At 39.3% G+C, this 24,802-nt stretch overlaps 1 protein-coding gene across 5 annotated transcripts in view; it reads right to left on the minus strand.

The window, feature by feature from the left end:
* PLEKHH2 (pleckstrin homology, MyTH4 and FERM domain containing H2) overlaps positions 1-24,802 on the minus strand; it is a 124,112-nt gene that overhangs the window by 38,418 nt on the left and 60,892 nt on the right. For 4 of the 5 annotated variants that reach the window (XR_009344814.1, XM_059134614.1, XM_059134612.1 and 1 more), the window contains 7 exons: positions 24,350-24,494; positions 21,146-21,282; positions 20,928-21,038; positions 20,687-20,773; positions 18,538-18,696; positions 9,260-9,340; positions 5,459-5,638 (listed from right to left, as the gene is read on the minus strand). Coding sequence is in view for 4 of the 5 variants with exons in the window: in XM_059134614.1 (XP_058990597.1) it covers positions 5,459-5,638; positions 9,260-9,340; positions 18,538-18,696; positions 20,687-20,773; positions 20,928-21,038; positions 21,146-21,282; positions 24,350-24,494 (900 nt within the window). In the remaining variant the exon portion in view is untranslated. The remainder of the gene's footprint in view (positions 1-5,458; positions 5,639-9,259; positions 9,341-18,537; positions 18,697-20,686; positions 20,774-20,927; positions 21,039-21,145; positions 21,283-24,349; positions 24,495-24,802) is intronic. The other variant, XM_059134613.1, reaches the window with a different exon arrangement.

Here is a 24,802-nt window from a genome sequence, read left to right on the forward strand (position 1 = left end):
GAGCAAGAACAACAAAGCTGGCGGCATCATACTTCTGATTCAAAATATATTACAAAGTTAAATAATCAAAACAGCTTGGTATGGCATGAAAACAAGCATATAGGCCAGTGGAACAGAACAGAGAGCCTGGAAAAAAACCCATGCATAGATGGTCAACTTATCTTTGGCAAGACTGCCAAGAATACATAATGGGGAAAGGATAGTCTCCTAAATAAACACTGTTGGAAAAACCGGATATCCATATGCAAAACAATGAAATTGAACCTTATTTTATACCACACACAAAAATCAACTCAAAAATGGAATAAAGACTTAAACATAAAACCTGAAACAACAAAAGTCCTAGAAGAAAACATAGGGACAAAGCTTTTGGACAATGACCTTGGTGATGACGGCTTAGATTTGATACTAGAAGCATAGGCAACAAAAGTAAAAACAGAAAAGTGTAATTATACTAAACTAAAAACTTGCACAGCAAAGGAAACAATCAATAAAATGAAAGGCAACTTATGAAATGGGAGAAAATATTTGAGAATCATTTATTTGATAAAGGGTTAATATCCAAAATATATAAGAAACTCCTACAACTCAATAGTAAAGAAAACAATTAGCCCAATTAAAAATAAGCAAAGGATGTGTTTCTTTGATTTTGTTATTAATTGGTTTATATAGTTGGCTGCTCCCACGTTGGGGGCATAGATATTTAAAATTGTTAAATCTTCTTTTTTTTTTTTTTTTTAAATTTTATTTATTTATTTGACAGAGAGAAATCACAAGTAGATGGAGAGGCAGGCAGAGAGAGAGAGAGAGAGGGAAGCAGGCTCCCTGCTGAGCAGAGAGCCCGATGCGGGACTCGATCCCAGGACCCTGAGATCATGACCTGAGCCAAAGGCAGCGGCTTAACCCACTGAGCCACCCAGGCGCCCCTAAAATTGTTAAATCTTCTTGTTGGACAGACCCTTTGAGTATGATATAGTGTCCTTCCTCATCTCTTATTATAGTCTTTGGCTTAAAATCTAATTGATCTGATATAAGGATTGCCACTCCTGCTTTCTTCTGATGTCCATTAGCATGGTAAATTCTTTTCCACCCCCTCACATTAAATCTGGAGGTGTCTTCGGGCTTAAAATGAGTTTCTTGGAGGCAACATATAGATGGGTTTTGTTTTTTTTATCCATTCTGATACCCTGTGTCTTTTGACAGGGGCATTTAGCCCATTCACATTCAGGGTAACTATTGAGAGATATGAATTTAGTGCCATTGTATTGCTTTAGGTAGCATAGACATTTTCACAATATTTATTCTTCCAATCCAGGAGCATGGAACATTTTTCCATTTCTTTGTGTCTTCCTCAATTTCTTTCATGAGTACTTTATAGTTTTCTGAGTATAGATTCTGTGTCTCTGGTTAGGTTTATTCCTAGGTATCTTATGGTTTTGGGTGCAATTGTAAATGGGATGGACTCCTTAATTTCCCTTTCTTCTGTCTTGCTGTTGGTGTAGAGAAATGCAACTGATTTCTGTGCATTGATTTTATATCCTGACACTTTACTTCTTCCTTCCCAATTCGGATGCCTTTTATTTCTTTTTGTTACCTTATTGCTCTGGCTAGGACTTCCAGTGCTATATTGAATAGACTAGCAAGAGAGGGCATCCTTGCTTTGTTCCACATCTTGAAGGAAAAGCTTTCAGTTTTTCACCATTGAGTATATTAGCTGTGGGCTTTTCTTATATGGCCTTTATTGTGTTGCAATTCCTATCAAAGTACCATCCATCTTTTTCAAAGAAATGGAACAAATAATTCTAAAATTTATATGGAACCAGAAAAGACCTCGAATAGCCAAAGGGATATTGAAAAAGAAAGCCAACATTGGTGGCATCACAATTCCGGACTTCAAGCTCTATTACAAAGCTGTCATCATCAAGACAGCATGGTACTGGCACAAAAACAGACACATAGATCAATGGAACAGAAAAGAGAGCCCAGAAATAGACCCTCAACTCTATGGTCAACTCATCTTCGACAAAGCAGGAAAGAATGTCCAATGGAAAAAAAAAGACAGCCTCTTCAATAAATGGTGCTGGGAAAATTGGACAGCCACATGCAGAAAAATGAAATTGGACCATTTCCTTACACCACACACAAAAATAGACTCAAAATGGATGAAGGACCTCAATGTGCGAAAGGAATCCATCAAAATCCTTGAGGAAGACACAGGCAGCAACCTCTTCGACCTCAGCCGCAGCAACATCTTCCTAGGAACAACGCCAAAGGCAAGGGAAGCAAGGGCAAAAATGAACTATTGGGATTTCATCAAGATCAAAAGCTTTTGCACAGCAAAGGAAACAGTTAACAAAATCAAAAGACAACTGACAGAATGGGAGAAGATATTTGCAAGCAACATATCAGATAAAGGACTAGTGTCCAGAATCTATAAAGAACTTAGCAAACTCAACACCCAAAGAACAAATAATCCAATCAAGAAATGGGCAGAGGACATGAACAGACATTTCTGCAAAGAAGACATCCAGATGGCCAACAGACACATGAAAAAGTGCTCCATATCACTCGGCATCAGGGAAATACAAATCAAAACCACAATGCGATATCACCTCACACCAGTCAGAATGGCTAAAATCAACAAGTCAGGAAATGACAGATGCTGGCGAGGATGCGGAAAAAGGGGAACCCTCCTACACTGTTGGTGGGAATGCAAGCTGGTGCAACCTCTCTGGAAAACAGCATGGAGGTTCCTCAAAATGTTGAAAATAGAACTGCCCTATGACCCAGCAATTGCACTATTGGGTATTTACCCTAAAGATACAAACGTAGTGATCCAAAGGGGCATGTGTACCCGAATGTTTATAGCAGCAATGTCCACAATAGCCAAACTATGGAAAGAACCTAGATGTCCATCAACAGATGAATGGATCAAGAAGATGTGGTATATATACACAATGGAATACTATGCAGCCATCAAAAGAAATGAAATCTTGCCATTTGCGACAACATGGATGGAACTAGAGCGTATCATGCTTAGCGAAATAAGTCAAGCGGAGAAAGACAACTATCATATGATCTCCCTGATATGAGGAAGTGGTGATGCAACATGGGGACTTAAGTGGGTACGAGAAGAATAAATGAAAGAAAATGGGATTGGGAGGGAGACAAACCATAAGTGACTCTTAATCTCACAAAACAAACTGAGGGTTGCTGGGGGGAGGGGGTTTGGGAGAAGAGGATGGGGTTATGGACATTGGGGAGGGTATGTGCTTTGGTGAGTGCTGTGAAGTGTGTAAACCTGGTGATTCACAGACCTGTACCCCTGGGGATAAAAATATATGTTTATAAAAAATAAAAAATTATACTTAGAAAAAAAAAATTGTACATCTGGGTACATATCCAGACAAATTGAAATCAGGATCACGAAGAGATATCTGAACTCACATGTTTATCTGCAGCATTAGTCACAATAGCCAAGAACTGAAAGCAGACTAAATGTCCACTGACAGATGAATGGCTAAAGTAAATGTGGTAGGGTGCCTGGGTGGCTCAGTGGGTTGAGCCACTGCCTTCGGCTCAGGTCATGATTTCAGGGTCCTGGGATCGAGTCCCGCATCGGGCTCTCTGCTCAGCGGAGAGCCTGCTTTCCTCTCTCTCTCTCTCTCTCTCCCTCTCTCTGCCCGCCTCTCTGCCTACTTGTGATCTCTCTCTGTCAAATAAATAAATAAAATCTTTAAAAAATAAATAAATAAATAAATAAATAAAGTAAATGTGGTATATACATACAATGCAATACCACACCATAAAAAAGAAAGTAATTTATAAAAGTTGTTTATATATAAATATATAATATCTATTATAGATTTAATATATAATAAATATAATATTAATATATAAATATAATACATAAATTATATATTATATAAAAACATATATAAATTATATGTTATCCAAATGTAATTATAAATTAATATATTATATATAAATATATATTAATATTACAATATTAATATAAAATATATTACATATATGTTTATATGTTAAAGATATAGTAGCCATCCATGAAATATTTTATTTTTTGTATTATCCTTTTGGTTCTGCTTGTGATTTTATTCCATACAGACAAGCATATCAGTTTTTTTTTAAAGTTTTTTGTTTTTTTTAAATTCATTTGAGAGAGAGAGAGAACATTAGCTGAGTGGAAGGTCAGAGGGAGAGGGAGAAGCAGGCTCCTGCTGAACAGGGAGCCCAATATGGGGCTTGATCCCAGGACCCCGGGATCCTGACCTCAGTCAAAGGCAGATGCTTAACTGAGACACCCAGGCACCCCTCAATTTTTTGTAGTCGAATATATCACCCATTTCTACTGTGATTTCTTACATTGTTTTTTCTTTTTAGAAAATGCCTTCTGGGGCACCTGGGTGGCTCAGTGAGTTAAGCCTCTGCCTTCGGCTCAGGTCATGATCTCAGGGTCCTGGGATTGAGCCCTGCATCGGGCTCTCTGCTCCATGGGGAGCCTGCTTCCCTCTCTCTCTCTGCCTGCCTTTCTGACTGCTTGTGATCTCTCCCTCTCTCTGTCAAATTAATAAATAAAATCTTTAAAAAAATGGAAAAAAGAAAGTACCTTCTACTCAGAGATCAGATAAAGTTTCTTTGAAAAAATAATTTCATTTAACTCTTTACATTCATTTAGAACTATTTTACTATATGTGTGAGATGAAAAACTAATGTTTTCCTAAATAGCCCATTTCCTCAGTATATAATGTATTGAATAATCCATTGCCTCCTCCCCCTTAATCTGTGATGCTTCTTTTATCACAAATTAGATATATTTATTTTAAATTATATTAACTTTTATATTGTTTACTTATTACACATACATATAATACATATAATGACTCATTTTTAATTATATCTAAACCAAAATTTTGTTGGAAATGAGTAAAAAATATAAGGGGGAGGCCTTGGAGTCACCTCAAAATAGTCTAAGAGATACAGGTTTTTTTAAATAAAGATTTTATTTATTTGACAGAGAGAGAGATCACAAGTAGGCAGGGAGGCAGGCAGAGAACAAGGAGGAAGCAGGCTCCCCACTGAGCAGAGAGCCTGATGCAGGGCTCGATCCCAGGACCCTGAGATCATGACCTGAGCTGAAGGGAGAGGCTTAACCCACTGAGCCACCCAGCCCCGAGATACACGTTTTGAACATAAGCTCCCTTTGTCTTCTGCCTTCATGTACTAATTTCAGCCTTGAGATCACTTCTGATGAGAAGATAGAAAAATGACATGTGAACAAAGCTACTTTCGAGGGACATGAAGAATCTCTGAAAATAGAGCTGAAGATCTTTAACAAAGCTCTTTTCTTCCTGTCCCTAAAGTTGATTTGATGATTATTACCAGTACTTAATGACACAAATGTACACCATTCAAAATCAACCAGTAAGTCCCTAGGTACCTTTTCATGTTTGGATCCAATCAGGAGGTAAGTTGGACCTTGGTCTTTTGGGTGGATCACAATGGTATAATGTGTAGATAACAGACTTCTCCCACTGGCTTCATAATCTTCATCTGAATCGCAGGATCTATCAACCTCTTCAACTTTAGCCTCCCAGAGTTTGATCTGACCTAAAGGAAACTAAAGTGAATGTTAGTGATTATGAGGAAGGCACTTTTTAGATCTTTTCCCACTAAAATTTTTTATAGTCCCTTTCATGCTTACATTTATAAAGCATATCTTAGCATATCTTTCTTTTTAAATGAATGCCTAAAGGCAGTTGGATTATCCACATCGTTACAAAAGAGTAGCCCCAACTAAAATGCCCAATTGTAATAGAAACGAAGAGTTCAACTACTAGCCAAGAAGCTACTTCTGTGCAGATTATTCCTTACACTAAAATGACCCATTACCTAGTCAAGTAATTACGTAATTCAGTCAAAATAATCATTTGATTTCCTCCTCCCTGCCCCCCACAGAATTCATTAGATTAAGGTACTGGATCAAAAGAACGCATATAGACAAAGTCTCAATACAATTCATAGAGTGACGAGGCTAGGCAGCTGATACAAAGAAGTGTGATTATCTATCACCCTAAATCCCAATGAGAAGTGTTTTGAGGGTATTTATTAACACATGTATCACAAGACAATGTCATGATTCTTCCATCTTACTTTAAGAGTAAGAAAAACTTCCTACTTCCTAAAGCTGATTTATATTGAGTTTTACCTACTTTATTGTCAAAAGCAATCCAATCTACTATGTTGAATATTTAGCATATTTGTTTCAAAACTTTTGCTTTAATCAAGTACATTTATTCTAGCAAAATACATGGTCTGCTTCAAATTTACAGCTTCTAAAATATTTTATCAGGTTTGCAATTGCAGTCTGAAATGTTCGTTCTAACCTCAAGGATATTTGCCGTCACCTATTTGCATGCTCAGGTTCAGGGCTCAGTGCTTGGATTTTTTTCCCATCTACTCTCAGTCTCCAGGTGATCTCATCCAAGCTCATGGCTTTAGTACTGGCATATATCAGCTACTCTCACATTTGTAACTCCAGATTCACTTTCTCTATATAACTGTCTAATAGCATCTCAAACAACTTGCTCTGCCCAGTCTTTTCTATTTCAGTTGCTGGCAACATAATTTTTCTGTTTAGCCCCAATCCCTGGCATCAATACTGACCTCCTCACTAGTCCTCAAACACACCAGGCACACTCCTGCCTCAGGCCCTTTGCACTTGCTATTCCCTCTGCCTGGCAGGCTATTGCCTGAAATATCCACATGGCAGCTCTTTTACTTCCTTCAGACCTAATTAAAATGTCACCTTCTCAGTAAGGTTTTACCTGAATATCTTACCTAAGCGGAATTATTATCTGTCTAATAGCTGATTAATAGTAGAAATTAAATCATTTAATTAAATGTATTGTCTTGCATGGGAAACATGACTTTTCCCCCATTAAATTAATAACTATTTTCTCAGTAGTCACTATGTGCAAAGCATTCTTCTGGGTACTGAAAGAAGAAAATTTACTTCTGAAGGGAAAAAAGAGCAAAATTAACTTATCCACATGCTTTCAGAAAAAGAAAGGCAGGAAAACAAAAGCCAAATAAATAAATAATGAATAATATGTTTTACTTATTAAATAAATAAAATTTTATTTATTGAATATAATTATATTTATCATAATACATAGGTAGCAAGCTTTTAAAAATGGGATAAAGAAAACTAATTCTATGGTGATAATATATGACAATACTATCCTGATTAGGCATATCCAATTATATGAAAATCAAGAGTCCACGCACCCCAGCATTTAAAGATGATTATTCATTTTACCAAAGGATTTGCTACTTCACTATTCCAAAAAACAGTAAATAGACCTAGTATTTTTACATATTTTGACTGAATAAAAAAGGACACCGATCCAGATAAAAACAAATTGTTTCTGAAATATCTATTACATGAGATGAAGTAGGTCTATCCAGATTCACGTGCATCCTCAATACCTTCCAGTGGTTAGTTATAATGGATTTCTACTTATCCATCTACATCCTTCTGACTTGTTCCTTCTGTGACCAATGTTACCCATTTTTATTACATTATTATTATTAGTGAGAATATTTAAGTTCTACTCTCTTAGCAAATTAAATAATGTCCTCTTTATGAAACATATACTTATTATAGGAAATACAGAAAGGTATAAGAGAAGGAAAAAATCACTTATAAATTCTTCCATTACAGATAATTATTCAACATTTTGATATAGTTCTCTTTTAAGATTTTATTTTTAAGTAAGCTCTACACCCAGTGTGGGGCCTGAACTCACAACCCCAAGATCAAGAGTCACACGCTCCACCGACTGAGCCAGCCAGGCACCCCTTTCTTTGTATGGTTCTTTCCGATTTTTTTTTTTTTTTTTTTACACGGATAGGCCGGCATGAGAATTAGAAATTCTCCATCCCAACCATCCTCTTCTAAAATCTCCTGGTAATTGCAGACAAGAATTTGGGAACCTTGTTAGAATCCCCTTCTCTCCAGGGTTCTCAGAGCCTGCTTCTGAGAAAACCTACACAAGTTGCGGAAGGTAAGGGTGAAGGAGAAGCTGTAACTCTCTCGAGACACTTGTAGTCTGATGCATGGGCTGATGGGAGCGTCACAGAGCTTTCTGCTAAGCTGTTGAGGACCAGCTGCCTCCGTGCTTTGGACTCAGATATCCAGCGGCAGCTTCCCTGGCCTCTGTTCCCTCAACCTTTCTAAACATTATAGAACTTTTCTAAAAGTGATGGATGTTCCTAATTCTATATTAGAACTGCCAGACCTGGGATACATAGAGTGTCTTCTGTTTTCCTGATTAAAATTAGTTGGGATTATACTGAATGCAAGATTTTGTACTGGGCTTATCCATGTTGCATTTTTATGTTAGTATCTTCCCACATGACCTCAGAGGTATCGTTTTTCATAGCCGACTGTGTTAATTTCCATCCCATGAGCAATACTAATAATGGTATGCATCTTAAATACATACTGGTCAGAACTGACCGTGCCATCTGAAAATGGAACAGAGAAATAATAACAGGCTGACATGACCTACATGGTCACCGGACGAAGAAGCCTGATCTCATTAACACAATAATCAGTCACAGACCATTCTGTGGAGCTGGCATCATTTTGTGCAAGTACTTTTGGCCCATGTTGGTTCAATTTTTAGTTTCAGGAATCCAAAGGTGATGCAGAGTACCCATAATGATAACTGGGCATACATTTCACCTTTGAAAGCTATCCCACGTTTTGCCTCTGAGAGTGAAGACAACTCAAGTTCTTTTTGGGAGGAGATTCATTTAAAGATGAATATAAAGATACAAATGGGTAGAAGATGAATAGATCAGTGGATAGATAAGTGGTATCAAGGGATTTGAGGGCCTGGGATAGGGCTGGATTCTTTCCCTCCCCAGACTTTCCTTTCCTCTCTTGCTGTCCCCTTCCTTCAACCTTTCCTAGTCTGTTAGAACCTGGGAAAATAAGAGAAATTGACAGCTGGGAGTGGAGGAGACTTCTAAGACCAAGATGCATTTCTTAAAAATTGCTAAGACTTCTAATTAAGAATCAAGACCCCTGTAGGTATGTGATTACCTCAATAATAAATTTAATGCAAGACTGCAACTTTATCAAAAATTCTAAAGTTTTAGCTAGTAGTGGAAGCGTGAAAGAGAACACTGAGCTAAAACCAACATTAGCTTATTAAAAATACATACATACCTTATCTTCTTGACTACGAAAATAATATAATGTTTTTCCTATAAGTGTACACCAGACTCTCTTGGAATAGCCATGCTTTACCTGAAATCACATTTCAAAGAATTACAAATGTAGCTCAGAACTTGGACATGTTTAAGTATAGCATATGCACTCTGCCAGAAACTCTGTATGTATCCAGTTTGTTCAAGGTTAACTGATATTACAAGTAGACTGTGCAAATGAGGTTTAAGATTGACCTGTTCTAGCAGTACCAGGGCATGTCTAGCTTCGGTGTTCACCACTTAATGCTTAAAAAATGTTTGCTGTATGTCAAGGACTATGCCTAGGCCTGAGAATTCAGAGACAGATAAAACAAAATGCGTATTTTATAAGTAAGTGTATTTCATAGTTACTGTATTTCCTAGGTTTTCAGTAACCTTGTGGCTCTCTGGGTTAACCCCTAATAATGTTAGAAAGAGAAGATTAAAATCTACAAAATCTAGTGCTTTCCCCTATGTTAAAGATTCACTCATTAAAAACATTTGGTGCCTCCTCTAGAAGGATTCATACACAACAAGAAAATAATATTAATATAATAACTATAGTGGTGCCTGGGCGGCTCAGTGGGTTAAGGCACTGCCTTCGGCTCAGGTCATAATCTCAGGGTCCTGGGATCGAGTCCTACATCAGGCTCTTTGCTCAGCATGGGGCCCGTTTCCCCCTCTCTCTCTGCCTGCCTCTCTGCCTACTTATGATCTCTCTTGTCAAATAAACAAATAAAATATTAAAAATATATATATATATAATAACTATATACTAAATACTGCCTATATGTCAGGAACTATGTTAAGTGAGGGGGACAGAATTTGAATCTAGCTCTTGATTTTGAATGGTTAGAGACTGCTCTAGGGCCTGGGAATAGGCATATGAACAAGACACAGGCTCTTTAAAGAAGGAGATCACAACCTTGCAAGGTAGACAATGAAATCAACAGTATGCTGTATATCATCACTAAGACCACAAAATGTGGGAAGCCTGGCTCAGTTGGTTAAGCAGCTGCCTTTGGCTTAGGTCATGATTCCAGGGTCCTGGGATCAAGTCCTGCATCGGGCTCCTTGTTCAGTCTGCTTCCGCCTCTGCCTGCTCTGCCTGCCATTGCCCCTGCTTGTGTGCTCTCTCCATCTGATAAATAAATAAATAAAATCTTTTAAAACAACACAAAATATTTACATTTATATCTGTTTCATGTGGAAGACATTTACTTAAACTTTTTACTGAATATTGTAGGTTTTTCATCATTTGGTGGCTTTATGAAGATCCTTACTGTGAGTTCCTCCCTGGCCCAGTCCTGCCTAGGTACCGACATTGAAGATCTTTGCCGGAGAGACCCAGCTACACTGTCAAGCCTAGAAAAGCACCAAGAACTCCATTCTCGCCAGTGGGCAAGATTTCCAATAAGCCCTAGTGCTCCAGACCTAGAATGTGGCCTGTCTGGTTGCACCTGCCCTAGAGTCCTCCTTCCCTGGCAGCCCTGCCAAGCCTTGAAGCCAGCGCCTCTCCTGCAACAGAATGGGCTTCAATCTGGAGAGGTCTACCTTCTAGAAACCAAGACACTGGCCAGTAGAACTAAAGCCCGACATGCTGTTGTCACATTTGCCCATGGTGATAAGTATTAAGGAGAAAACTAATACAGAAGAGAGGGAGGAAGGGCTGGGGGAGAGGGGGGGAGGAAGTGTGTTTCACAGTTTAAAAGAAGGGGCTCAGGAAGGCTTCCCTGGTATCAAGGCAGGTCCTGAAGGAGGTAGATGAGCCAGGCAGTCATCTGAGGGAAGAACACTCTGGACAAAACAGGTAAATGGGAAGGCCCGGGGATGGTGTGTCTGAGACTGAGCAGTGCGGGGATAGGAGAGAGGTCACTGGGGAAGGGACATGAGGGGCGAGGGTAGGAGGTATATATGTTTTGCAGGGCCCTTGGGATGACTTACACTGAAATGGCCTGTTCTGATAGTAGTACACTGAGAAGAAAAATAACTGCTGCAACAGATTTTATGGGAGGCAAGTCACTGTAGTAGAAAAGGCCTGGGTTTTGAAGTCAAAGGACACAACATTTAAATTCCAGTTCTGGGGGCGCCTGAGTGGCTCAGTGGGTTAAAGCCTCTGCCTTCAGCTCAGGTCATGATCTCAGGGTCCTGGGATCGAGCCCCGCATCGGGCTCTTTGCTCAGCAGGGAGCCTGCTTTCCTTCCTCTCTCTGCCTGCCTCTCTGCCTACTTGTGATCTCTCTCTGTCAAATAAATAAAAATAAAATATTTAAAAAAAAAAAAAAAATTCCAGTTCTGCCTCATGCTAGATGGAGGTCCTCAGGTGACTGACTTAACCTTTCAGCCTTTTTTTTCCCCCCAAAATATTTTATTTATTCATTCATTCATTCATTCATTCATTTGACAGGGAGAGATCACAAGTAGGCAGAGAGGCAGGCAGAGAGAGAGAGGGAAGCCCGCTTCCGCTGAGCAGAGTCAGATGTGGGGCTCGATCCCAGGACCCTGAGCTCATGATCCAAGCCGAAGGCAGAGTCTTAACCCAATCAGCCACCCAGGCGCCCCAGCCATTTTGTCCATAATGTGTAATTATTGTGTATCTTATTGGACTGATGTGATGACCAAGGGAGAACATGTAAATAAAGGAAAATAGTAGTTACTCAATAAATGCTTCCTTCTTCACTATGAATAAGGAGAGATAAAACACATGTCATTTAAACCCACACATGCAGCCAGGCTTTGGGCTTTCAAAACTGCAGTTTAAGCAAATACCACCATCTAAGTAGGATGGATTTGAAATCCTGCTTGAGCAAAAACAAAAAATGTTTCATTTGGCAAGACTTGTTTCAGTTTAATTAAATTTAGAAACATATTTATAGACAAATATCCTGGAAGCTTTAAATAGTTTGTGTCACCCAGGTTTCGTTTCCTTTCTTTCTTTCTTTCTTCTTCTTTTAAACAAAATCCAGAAGAGCCTCTCAGCAAAACTGGAGTATAATGCATCTGGCTGTAGAGAGCATACTTTTGAAATGATTTATCTTTAAAACAGAACAAGGTGGGGACGCCTGGGTGGCTCAGTTGGTTAAGCAGCTGCCTTCGGCTCAGGTCATGATCCCAGCATCCTGGGATCGAGTCCCACATCGGGCTCCTTGCTCCGCAGGGAGCCTGCTTCTCCCTCTGACTCTGCCTTCCACTCTGTCTGCCTGTGCTCGCTCTCGCTCGCTCTCTCTGACAAATAAATAAAATCTTAAAAAAAAAAAAACAAAAAACAGAACAAGGTGTACCTTTGAAGAACTACAAGTTAACAAAAATTCACATGTAAAAGTTGTTTTAAAAGCACAATCTGTCTTTATGAGTACATCTGATTTTATCAGGATTTCTTAAAACTCTGAACTATTCTGGAAAATTCATAATAAAGCAAATTAGGCTAGAAGAATCCTTGTAAAAATTTAAAGACAACCTCAAATCCCCAGGCTTTGGTGAATGAAATAATTGGAAAACATTGTTTTTTACCTTGAAACCGTAAAAAGGACCTGCCTATCGATTCTGCCTGAAACTCTGAAGACACGGTATATCATATGATTAGCCTCTGTCATTACACAAAGTAGAGGCTCCCACCGTCATCTCTCCTCTCCCAAATTCTCATGCCTAAAGCCTCCCCACCACAAATCCTATCACCCAGCCTTGCTGACGTCCATATGTGGGTAAAAATCTTGTGAGAATAATAGCTAGCATTTAGGGAGTGTTTATGTGGCAGGCACTGTTCTAAAGCACTTTATATGCTTAAATAATTCATTTCATCCTCCCAATACCTTGTGAGGCTGGCACTATGGTTAATTCCCCAACTTAACAGATGAGGACAGTAAGGCACAGAGCTTGCAAGCTGCCTATTCACGGTCACACACGAGCAAGTGGCAGAGCCAGGACTTGGGCCTGTGCTCTTGCCCTACCTAGCCTCTGCCACACTGCCTCTCTACATCCTTACTTCACAGTTTTGTGCCTTCTTCCTTTCCAATGACCTTTGTCCCCTTCCTCATACCCTCAACCTTTCTTTACTGGACACGGCTCCACTTCTGAAGTTGACATTCTATTCTCTGATCTCAACCTTTTCTCCCTCCTTCGCTCATTACTGGCACCACTCCTGTTCTTTGACCTCATTCCAAATGTTTAGTCCTCTGGTTCTTCTATTTTATTTCAGTTTCTCACTTCTCTCCTGGCCTCTCTTCCTTCCCTACCAACCTTGGGTCCTGATTTTGGTCACAAAACAACTCTTGCTCCAAAGCATGGGACTGTGTTATATCCTCTGCTTCTAACATACCCCCTCAAGAAAATTCCACCTCCCTTTTCTTTTAGGTCATCCAGGGGAGAGTGCGGGAAGAGAGAGGGAAGGTAATGAGGGGTTTGTAGACATAATTTTAGCTATAGCAGATAACTTAAATTGGGTGATAAATATATGAGAGTTCATTTTTTTTAAAGATTTCATTTATGTATTTGATAGAGAGAGAATGTGTGCATGAGAGAGACAGCACGAGCAGTGGGAAGGGCAGAAGGAGAAGCAGACTCTCCACTGAGCAGGAAGCCCAATGTGGGGCTTGATCCCAGGACCCTGGGATCATGACCTGAGTTGAACAAAAACACTTAACCAACTGAGCCACCCAGGCACCTGAGGGTTCATTCTATTATTTCTTCTACTTCACATGTTTGAAAATGCCCATAGAAAACATTTATTTTAAATCATCATCTTGCTAGGTATGTACAGAGCAAGTAAAATGTTAATTGTAGAATCTAGGTGGTAGGAATATGGATGTTCACTGTAAAATAGTCTTCTAACTTTTCTGCATATTTGAAAATTTACATAATAAAATGTTAGGGGGCGCCTGGGTGGCTCAGTGGGTTGAAGCCTCTGCCTTTGGATCGGGTCATGATCCCAGGGTCCTGGGATCGAGCCCCACATGGAGCTCTCTGCTCGGCAGGGAGCCTGCTTCCTCCTCTCTTTCTGCCTGCCTCTCTGCCTACTTGTGATCTCTGTCTGTCAGATAAATAAATAAAATCTTTAAAAAAAGAAAAAGAAAAAGAAAAAGAAAAAAATGACTACTCTCACATCACTATAATGTAAATTCTGCTCCTATTTCTGAGCATCTGGAAGATGTGAGAGAAAAATAACCAATATGAACTCAAATCACCAAAGTCAGGTGGGCCCTGAGAATACTTGCCAATCTTCCTATCTGCCCTCAAGTATTTCCCTATGTCCCTGATTGTTCTCAGTCCTTTCCCTCATTCTCACTAAATAGCTTAGTTGTGGAGTAATCTTCGTCAAGAAAACAGGATATCCGATGTGATCTCATTCTATGCCCCACAAACTTAGATAGTTGTCCTTCCTCACCTTCCTGCCAGCCCAGCCCACCCACCATGCCCCCCCACCATGCTGCCCCCCCATGCCCACCCACCCACTTCTGAGCTTTGTTCTTTGTTTCCCACTTTACCTCTCTCTTGGCTTCTTCCGCTCATCTCACAAACTCAAGGTATGTCTTTGCCATCCTAAAAATGCTTCTCCTAATACCATGCTCCTTTCAGCTTCATTCCTTCTGACACGGTGGACTGGGCAGACAGCTCTTCAAAGTCAAATACGGCACTTACTCATCTCCCTTTCATCTTCCAACACACTGCAGTCTGCCTTTCTTGCTAAGCACTCCACACAGCATCTGATACTGCAGACCACTCGCTCCTGTCACCACTCTACTCCCTGGCCCCCATGACTTGCTTCCCAAGGTCTCTTCATACACTTCCTTTATGTGCTCTCAGCTATTGTAAAACCCAGTGTTCCAGCAGCAGTCCGCGGCTCGGCTGCAACACACATGTCCCTGGGTGACTTCTCTCACTGTCAAGAATTCAACCACCAAATACATAGTGAGGATTCCCCAAATCCTTCTCTCCAACCCAGCCCCCTCCTCTGATGTAGCCTGGTGTTGCCACTGCCTGCTGGACTTCTTAATCCTTAACTCAAGTATCCTCAAAGTTCTAAAAATTGGCATGGTCCCAAATAGCCTTTGAATCATCCTAAAACCACTCCTCCTCCCTGAGCTCTCTTTTCATTTATTTTATTTTTTATTTTTAAGTAGGCTCCACACCCAGCATGGAGCCCTACACAGGACTCAAGCATGACTATGAGATCAAGACCTGAGCTGAGATCAAGAGTGGGACACTTAACCCGAGTGACTGAGCCATGCAGGTGCCCCACCCCGAGCTCTCTCATCTTTCACCCAGCCAATCTTGTCTTTCCTATTTCTGGACCCTGAATTCAAAAAAATCTAACCAAAGATTTTATGTCCTACCATTATCTATATTCACTCTCTCCTCTCTTTGCTTATGACCAGTTCAGAGTCTCATCCTCTTCCCAAGAACCACTTCTGCTGTCTGTTCTTAGCACCCCCAGCTTGCCTCCGACAAATCCGCCTTCCTCTCAGCAGAACGATCTGTTAACAACACGAACGTGCCCCCACTCCTGTTACCAGCCCGAAGGGTTTACACCACCTTCAGGGTGCAGAATAAAGTCCTTAATTAAACAAAAAAGCCGTCCATGATCAGGATGATCAGGACCCTCCAGCTTGTTCTCCAAAGGACTTGTCTTCAGTGGAGGTAGCACTCTGGCTTTGAGATACTCTGTCTTTGTTCTCCCTGTCTCCCAGCTTGGGAAACCTTCCTTGCCCATTTTCATTTGGTGTAACTATTCCTTCATCTCTCTGAAGACTCAGCACAAACAATTCTTCTCTCAGAAGTTGTTCCTGATCCCACAGCCTAAATTAGATTTCGCTGTGACCTTACCATGTGTCTCGTAACTGTGCTTAGTACATGTCATTATAATATGCTATTTCCTTTTCTTTCCCAATAGGTCATGAGGTTCTCTGAGGGATGGGGCAGTGGCCTAATTATCTTGATGTCCTTCAGCCCATTGCCTGGCATGTGGTAACTGTTCAATAAATTTTTTTTTTTAAAGATTTTACTTATTTATTTGACAGAGATCACAAGTAGGCAGACAGGCAGGCAGAGAGAGAGGAGGAAGCAGGCTCTCCGCTAAGCAGAGAGCCTGATGCAGGGCTCGATCCCAGGACCCTGAGATCATGACCTGAGCCAAAGGTAGAGGCTTAACCCACTGAGCCACCCAGGCACCGCTAAATTTTTGTTTTTTAAATAAATGACTTTTTATACAGAAAATGTTTTTCTTAAGTATTAAAATGAAAGTTGCAAGAGTGACTAATCCAGAATCAAAATTAGTCAAGTTCTTAATATCGACCGACATATTTCTGTACTTAATAACAACCGTGACAACCTGAAAAACACCTCCTCCCTTCCAAAGTATTCAAGTGCTGTTCTACAGTAGCTTAAATTGTAGCCTGAATGTGAGCTCAGAACAAATCGCTCAGAATAACTGAGGGAAGTTTTTCTCTTTCAAGGCTCTCAGGGTGAAAATATAGGGGTGGACATGAAAAATGGTAGGAAGGAAACCTAATAAGTAGCCTGTCTATAAACCCAAGTGGTTTAGTCATCTGATAATCACATCTACTTATCTTCATTTAAAATGCAACTGTGAGATGGGAGGCAGGGAGTAGCAGAAATGTAATGTGCAGGAACTGACAGTGCCATGTGGATAAAGAAAAAACAATCAAACAAACAGATTGTGGGAGACGTAACAAACCCTTAGCCACAGGATCATATTAAAGTCTAAGGGTTTAAAACACATGGTCCTTGAAATCAGAGGACAGCTAGTTATTATGAATTATAGTAAGAATATGATTTAAAGTAGCATTGTGTTCACTGGAAAATATATATTTGCATAATACCAGGGAGTCTCTAAGTCATTGGTAACTGAAAAAACATTTTCCTGGTAATGTAACATTTTGGAAAAAACACAGTTCAATTCTTTGTTGAATATATTTAGGTGGAGCTGGTCAATATGTTCCCATATTCATGCTAAGTATAAATTACATGGTGACATAGCTTGTCTAAATCTAAATTTTTAACTTCTTACATAAACAAGGCACATGAATGATGAATGATTATTTAGAGGTTATTTTTGTGTGTGATAACTTATGTGTGAATGTTTTATTATATTTTTCTTAAAGTGATCAATAGGACTTTTTAAATTTAAAAATAATATTTATCTTAGCATAAATCAATTCTTCCTCATTCTAAAAAAATGAGAAAACTGAATTAAGCAAGAATGAAATCACAGTTATAATATATCTTGGCATATTTCATATTCAGACATTTTCTATACATATATAATAAAATGGGATAATAATATAATAATGCTGTCTACTTTATCAACTAACAATGCATCATAACATATTTCTAAGCACTAAATATTCTTTTATTTAAAATGGCTGTATAGTAAATCATTATCTGATTATATATACTTGTTTAAACTATCCCTTACTCTACATTTAAGTTGATGCCAATTTTTCTTCATTGTAAACTATGCCATGCAAGTAATCTTTCTGGGGCAATTGAAATGTTCTAAATGTTGATAGACTGATAGCAAATATCTGTCAAAACCCACCAAACTCTATACTTAAGATCTGCATTTTATTTACTTAATTTTTTTTAAAGTAAACTCCATGCCCAAGCCCAACATTGGGCTTGAACTCACGACCCTGAGATCAAGATCCAAGCTGAAATCAAGAGTCAGACACCAAACCAACTGAGCTACCCAATTGGCCAGATTTTTTAAAAATATCGCTTGTATTTTTTAGGTCTACCAACTCTACTTCTTTCCCAGTGTGTCCTTTGTTCTTTTTCCCCCACTGATATTTATCCTTTACTTACTAACAAGGAAAAGCTTGTTTTTCACATGTTTCAAACACTTACCCAAGCTTTTCAACCTCCTTTTAAAAATTCTGGTTAGGAATTTTTTTTTTTTTAAGATTTTATTTATTTATTTGACAAACAGAGATCACAAGTAGGCAGAGAGGCAGGCAGAGAGAGAAGAGGAAGCAGGCTCCCTACTGAGCAGAGAGCCCAATGTGGGGCTCGATCCCAGGACCCTGGGATCATGACCTGAGCCGAAGGCAGAGGCTTTAACCCACTGAGCCACCCAGGTGCCCTTGGTTAGGAAATTTTTGATGGTAAGAACATTTGGTATCCAAAGTAAAACACACTTCCCACCCAAGACAATATAAATACACATATTCTCTGACACCCACTTCTGATCGTGGGGCTACCTCCCCAGTTGCCTCAGACACTGCTATGCACATAAAGGTCTTACCTTGGTGAGCAATCCCTTCACCGTTGGTTTGCCCTCAGGCTGCAGAAAAAGAGGGCTGGCAGCTTGTACTCGAAGAACATTCTGTAACACTTTAATCCATTCTTCTAATATATTGGGAGAATCTGCGGTCAGATAGTATGTGTGTTTTTCAGTGGTCAACTAAAATGGGATGAGAAAGAGATAGGAACGGAAACTCTGAAGATTTAGGATTATTAGCAGTTCTCTGTCTAGTCTAAAAACATCATTAATTACCATAGAAACAAACATGCCATACCTTGAATCCTAGTTGCTAAATAAATGATTGCATACATAATTTAGAGTAGTTTCACCACTTTGTGAGAATTACAATAATTAACTTGGTGCTGAAATAATTTTTTCACTTCCATTTACTTTAAAAATTTTCAGAGTATTAAGCTTTTTTTTTTTTTTTTAAGATTTTATTTATTTATTTGACAGAGAGAGATCACAAGTAGGCAGAGAGGCAGGCAGAGAGAGAGGAGGAAGCAGGCTCTCCACGGAGCAGAGAGCCCGATGTGGGGCTTGATCCCAGGACCCTGGGATCATGACCTGAGCCGAAGGCAGAGGCTTAACCCACTGAGCCACCGAGGCGCCTCAGAGTATTAAGCTTTTGAGTTATGGTTTTTTATCTCATCTAATCATTACCATTTCTTTTTCTCCCTTAAATGTGCTACAGGTTCCTGCCTGTTGAAGTGAGCAGCAGCATGACTGGAGGTTGTAATAAGATATTTTTTAGCAAACAAAGAGTTATTTGTTATAGAAGTGAAGAAATCAATTATAACTAAAACAAGAAGTGTTTGGAAGAAGAGCAATTCTTATAACATATAAGATATTACGAACTCACAATTTCTCAGTCTTAAATTAACCACATTTGAAAATTTTCAAATATTTCAGAAGCTTGTAGCTGATTCTTTTTTTTTTTTTTAAGATTTTATGTATTTATTTATTTTAGAGGTCGAGAGAGAAAAGGAGAGACAGAAAGAGAGCGTATACATGGAGGGGAACGGGCAGAGGAAGAAGAGAATCTTTTTTTTTTTTTTTAAGATTTTATCCATTTATCAGAGAGAGAGAGGGGGGAGAGAGCGAGCACAGGCAGACAGAATGGCAGGCAGAGGCAGAGGGAGAAGCAGGCTCCTTGCTCAGCAGGGAGCCCAACGCGGGACTCGATCCCAGGACACTGGGATCATGACCTGAGCCAAAGGCAGCTGCTTAACCAACTGAGCCACCCAGGTGTCCCAAGGAAGAAGAGAATCTTAAGCCGACTCCACGCTGAGCTTGGACCCTGATGTGGGGCTCAATCCCAGTACCCTGAGATCATGACCTGAGCCAAAACCAAGATTTGACTGCTTTCACTGACTGTGCCACCCAGATTCTTATCTGCTTTGCTTCAAGATGAAATTTTTCCCGATTCTCCCTTCTACGTTTTTGGGCAGTTTTCAGGTTATTATCCCCAGAAAACATTGAAAATGAGGCTTATTCCACTCTCCAAAGGAGCAAGATAAGAATATAGTATTTATTGAAGGTATTTCAGAAATAAAGTATCTGAATTTCAATCACATTTATCAAACTATCTCAAGAGTGTATGTTTTACATTTAGTAGGCTTCTAGCAAGACTGGCCTTATTGTGTGGGTTAATGGGCAGCAACTATGTCTAGGGTGTGACCAATATTCTTCCCACTTGTGGTTTCCCACTGTTGTTATAGCAGCTGAAGTTCATAGAAGAAATGCCATTTTCTGGTTCTATATCAAAATGCAAGCTCTCCTGAAGTTAGCAGAACATAAAACTAATAATATTGGGAATTCATTTCTCATATAAGCCTTCCCTAAAATAGCTAGACAGTTTGAGAGCTGGGAGAGCTGTGAGATCAGGTAGAGGGAAAGAAGCGTGTAGGGATAAAGGGCAAAGGAGGTGCTGTGGACAGGTACTCAACATAAACCCAACTGATGTTATATTTTTAACTGAGAAGGTCTAGGGTTTCACATGTTTTTTGAGGCACTACACTTAACACAAAACGAATAAAGAAACACTGAATCATCCAATCTCCTTTCTGTTAGCTTGGATCATTAAGAACTGAGTTTTGCATGATACAAAAAAGAAAAATTTAAAAAAAAAGGTTAAAAAAAAAAGTACCTGAACTGTTTGTTTGTTATCTCCTCTTAAAATGCCGCAGGATGCACTAAGTTCAATATGGCCCTGGGGTTTTCTAATTACATCACTCTGTAGGAAAGGAAGAAAACCGAAGGAAGAGTGATTGATTACCTGTTAACAGTAGTAGTAAGAAATGCTTTGTATCATTAATTGCATTACAGGGAAGAAAATCAACCAGGAGTTTGAGGAAGTCAATTCTAAAAAGCAAGCACTTCCCACTCACCGGAGATTTATAGTAAAGTAATTCACCACCTTTAAGAACAAACCACCTCCTCTTCCAAGTCTTGACTCTACCACTCATTTTTAATAAGTAGCCAGATTTTTCCAGTGGTTCCTAATTAAAAAGAAATTTTAAAAATTTAAGTTTCCCTTTGGAGCCTCAATCTAACAAGATTCATTACTATTTTCTTTCTTTAAAAAAAAAACTGATTCAGTGTTTACATTTTTCCCGTTATCACTGGATGATGAGCAGGTTTTAGGGAGCTTCTGCTCTGGCTGGGAGTATTCTGTGTCTGTGGAGTAAGCATCTGGGGGAATGGCATAATCACTTTCAGAAGCCACTGAAGACAGAGACACACCTAGATGAATAAAGAAATAAATTAAGTCAATATTTAATAATAAGGTGGCCCAAATGCTAGCTGTGAGTTCTCCTAAGGAATATAGCTATTCCAAAATCACAAGCCTTCCTAGACTAGATTTATTCTCATATCTTTGCCATAAAGAAATTTTAAAGCAGAAAACAGAACTAAAGGATTATGATATAAACCTTCAAGGAAGTCACAGGAACATGAACATGTTGGTATGATTATAGGCACAGCAAATTTTACATAAACTGTGCAACATATATATACATATATAAGATATATGCAAGGATACTGATGTATCTTTCATTAAGGATTAAAAATGTATATTCACATATTTACATTGTATGTATTACATATATACAGGCAAACAAATGTTTGATTTTAATTTATCAAGATTTGTACAAACACATTTTATTTTTTAGAAAGATTTTATTTATTTATTTTGACACAGAGAGAGAGAGAGAGAGAGCACAAGGAGGGGAGTGGGAGAGGGAGAAGCAGGCTCCCCACCAAGCAGGGAGCCTATGTGGGGCTCAATCCCAGGACCCCAGGATCAAGACCTGAGCTCAAGGCAGATGCTTAACTGACAGACAACCAGGCACTCCTACAATTACATTTTTTTTTTAAAGATTTTATTTATTTACTTGAGAGAGAGACAGTGAGAGAGAGCATGAGCGAGGAGAAGGTCAGAGGGAGAAGCAGACTCTCCATGGAGCTGGGAGCCTGATGGGGGACTCGATCCCGGGATTCCGGGATCATGACCTGAGCCGAAGGCAGTCGTCCAACCAACTGAGCCACCCAGGCGTCCCTACAATTACATTTTAAACCACTTAGTTTTTGTAGTCATTTTTTAAAAAATATTTTATTTATTTATTTGACAGATAGAGATCACAAGCAGGCAGAGAGGCAGGCAGAGAGAGAGAGGAGGAGGCAGGCTTCCTGCTGAGCAGAGATCCCAGGACTCTGGGATCATGATCCGAGCTGAAGGCAGAGGCTTTAACCCACTGAGCCACCCAAGCGCCCCTGTAATCACTTTTAAAGTAATTCACATCCAAAAGAAGTATTAGTATCAGTATCAGCATCAGTAGTATTTTCCATATAAGTTGAATATTACCAGTTTATAAAAAATTTTTAAATCTTTTTGTAAAAGAAAAGAAATAAGACTTAAAGATATAAACAAACTATTTCATTTGCTAGCAGTTACAAAGTAAAATTCAAGGGAACATTTCCACAATAATTCATTTGCTTTTTTTAAGAAAATTACTTGCAGGTTGCAAGCCACATTTGCAGGGTCCCTACAATTGGAGATTTTCAATATAATAAAATCAAGGACTTTAAATCATTATTCATTGCAGTATCTGACAATTTTTTAAAGTGTTTATTAACATTTAAGGGACTTGTTAGGACGTCACTATATCATTATTATTGTTTATTTGACTAAGACAAGTAACAGTCATGACAATAATGTCTTTATTTTTCATAGAACAATAAAAATTTAGATTTATAAGGGACCTCAGAGATCATCTTGATTAATGCCTTCATTCTCTAAGGAGACTAAGGTCCAGAGATTAAATCAAAACATTTGTTCAAAGTCAAACAGCCAGGCAGGAACAACGGTAGAGTGCAAATCTCAGGTGGTCAGCCCCAGGGCCAGTGTGCTAGGCACTCCCCTAGGTGCTAGGGACAGAGCGGACGACAAAAGAAAAATTTCTGCCTTCATTGGACATAGATTCTAGTCAGAGACAGAATAGAGACAGACAAAATATTGGCAGTAAGTGCTAGGAAAAGATATAACATAGAGCAGACTAGAGGGAATTAAAAGTGATTGGAGTAGAGCAAGGGATTGCAATTTGAATGGTATGCTCAGGATGGATCTCACTGAGAAGACAGTGTTTGAGCAAAGCACTGTAGCAGGTGCCAGAGTTAGCCTGATAGTCATTGGGGGGAAAGAATACCAGATAGAGGAAACAATCAGTGTGGAGGTCCTGAAATCAAAGCATGCTGGCACATTTCAGGAACAGCAAGAGGGTTGGTGTGACTTGAGCTGAGCAAGGAAGGAGAAAGGATATAAGATCGAAGACATGAGAGACACGGAACACCTTATAACCGTTACGAGTCTTTGCAGTATTTTGAGCAATAGTGTGATGTAACCTGATACTGCTTTTGGGGGTCAAGGTAGAAGTAAAGAGGCTGGTGGAAGCCCAAAATACTAAGCCTATCAAAGTTGAGCAGCTCCAGAAGCTGAGGGAATTACCTAGGAGTTCCACGGAACATAATTTGAAAACCTATAGAGCACACTGCATTAAAGGCTTTCATAAAATACAGGTGTCGTTTAGTGTGATTATGTCTCTCTGTCACCTATACCTATACCAAATATTTCTTCAAAATCCACTAAAACTCTTAGACATGCCCAAAGTAAAGTTTTCATTTCCATCCTAGAATCACATTAACCACCAAGTTTTTAGATATATTTTCTGCCACTTAGCATAACAAATTGAGCTGAAATAAGTCCATCCCATAAATTATCCAAAATGCCACACACTAACTATAAAAGAGAAACCTTGTTTTGGCCAGTTATTGCACTCTATTCCCATAATAAATTGATTGCTCTCTTAGAGATAAGGTTAAAATAAAAAGATCATGGGGCGCCTGGGTGGCTCAGTGGGTTAAGCCGCTGCCTTCGGCTCAGGTCATGATCTCAAGGTCCTGGGATCGAGTCCCGCATGGGGCTCTCTGCTCAGCAGGGAGCCTGCTTCCCTTCCTCTCTCTCTGCCTGCCTCTCCGTCTACTTGTGATTTCTCTCTGTCAAATAAATAAATAAAATCTTAAAAAAAAATTGTTTAAAAAAAAATAAAAAAAAAAATAAAAAGATCATGTGGCTTGGGTGGAATCACAGAAAGAATTAAAATATAAGCATCTTAGTCCTGGCTAATTCTCTTCTCACTTCAGGTAAAAACAAGTACTTCGATTGTTTTTAAAAAGTCCTATTATGGAGATAAAATTCCTATTAAATATCCTGAATTACATGGAGTTGTCTCATATGCCTGAGACTTTGCCTCACCGCGTTTCATGGCTCTGGGGCTGCCTGGTCCACTCCGGTTGCGCGTGTCTGACTCTGAAGTCCGGGAGCTGGATCTGGAGCTATCTTCTTCCTCTGACCCAGAGGAGTCATCCAGGAACGGGCTGCTGCTTATTTGTGTTGCCTTCTAAAGAAAAGGACGACAGCCTAGAAGTGTCCATCTCTAAAGTCACCTCTCTTTTTAGATATGAAATGCTTTAGCAGAAGACATGGAATAAGATTTTTTTTTAATACAAGAATATATTTTGGCATTATCGAAGTCATGTTGTTAAATCCCAAATTCTCATTAGCAAGGCATTTGTCAAATATAAAAGTTTCCTGAAAACATAAGGCTGTTAATACTTAACAATACTTATTTTAAGTATTGTTTTAAGCAATTAAGTACTTCAAGCAAGGGAAGGGAACCCTGGCAGTGACAGAAAAATCTTTCCAAAT

The sequence above is a fragment of the Mustela lutreola genome, chromosome 9 (genome assembly GCF_030435805.1).
Source record: "Mustela lutreola isolate mMusLut2 chromosome 9, mMusLut2.pri, whole genome shotgun sequence".
Classification (NCBI taxonomy): domain Eukaryota; kingdom Metazoa; phylum Chordata; class Mammalia; order Carnivora; family Mustelidae; genus Mustela; species Mustela lutreola.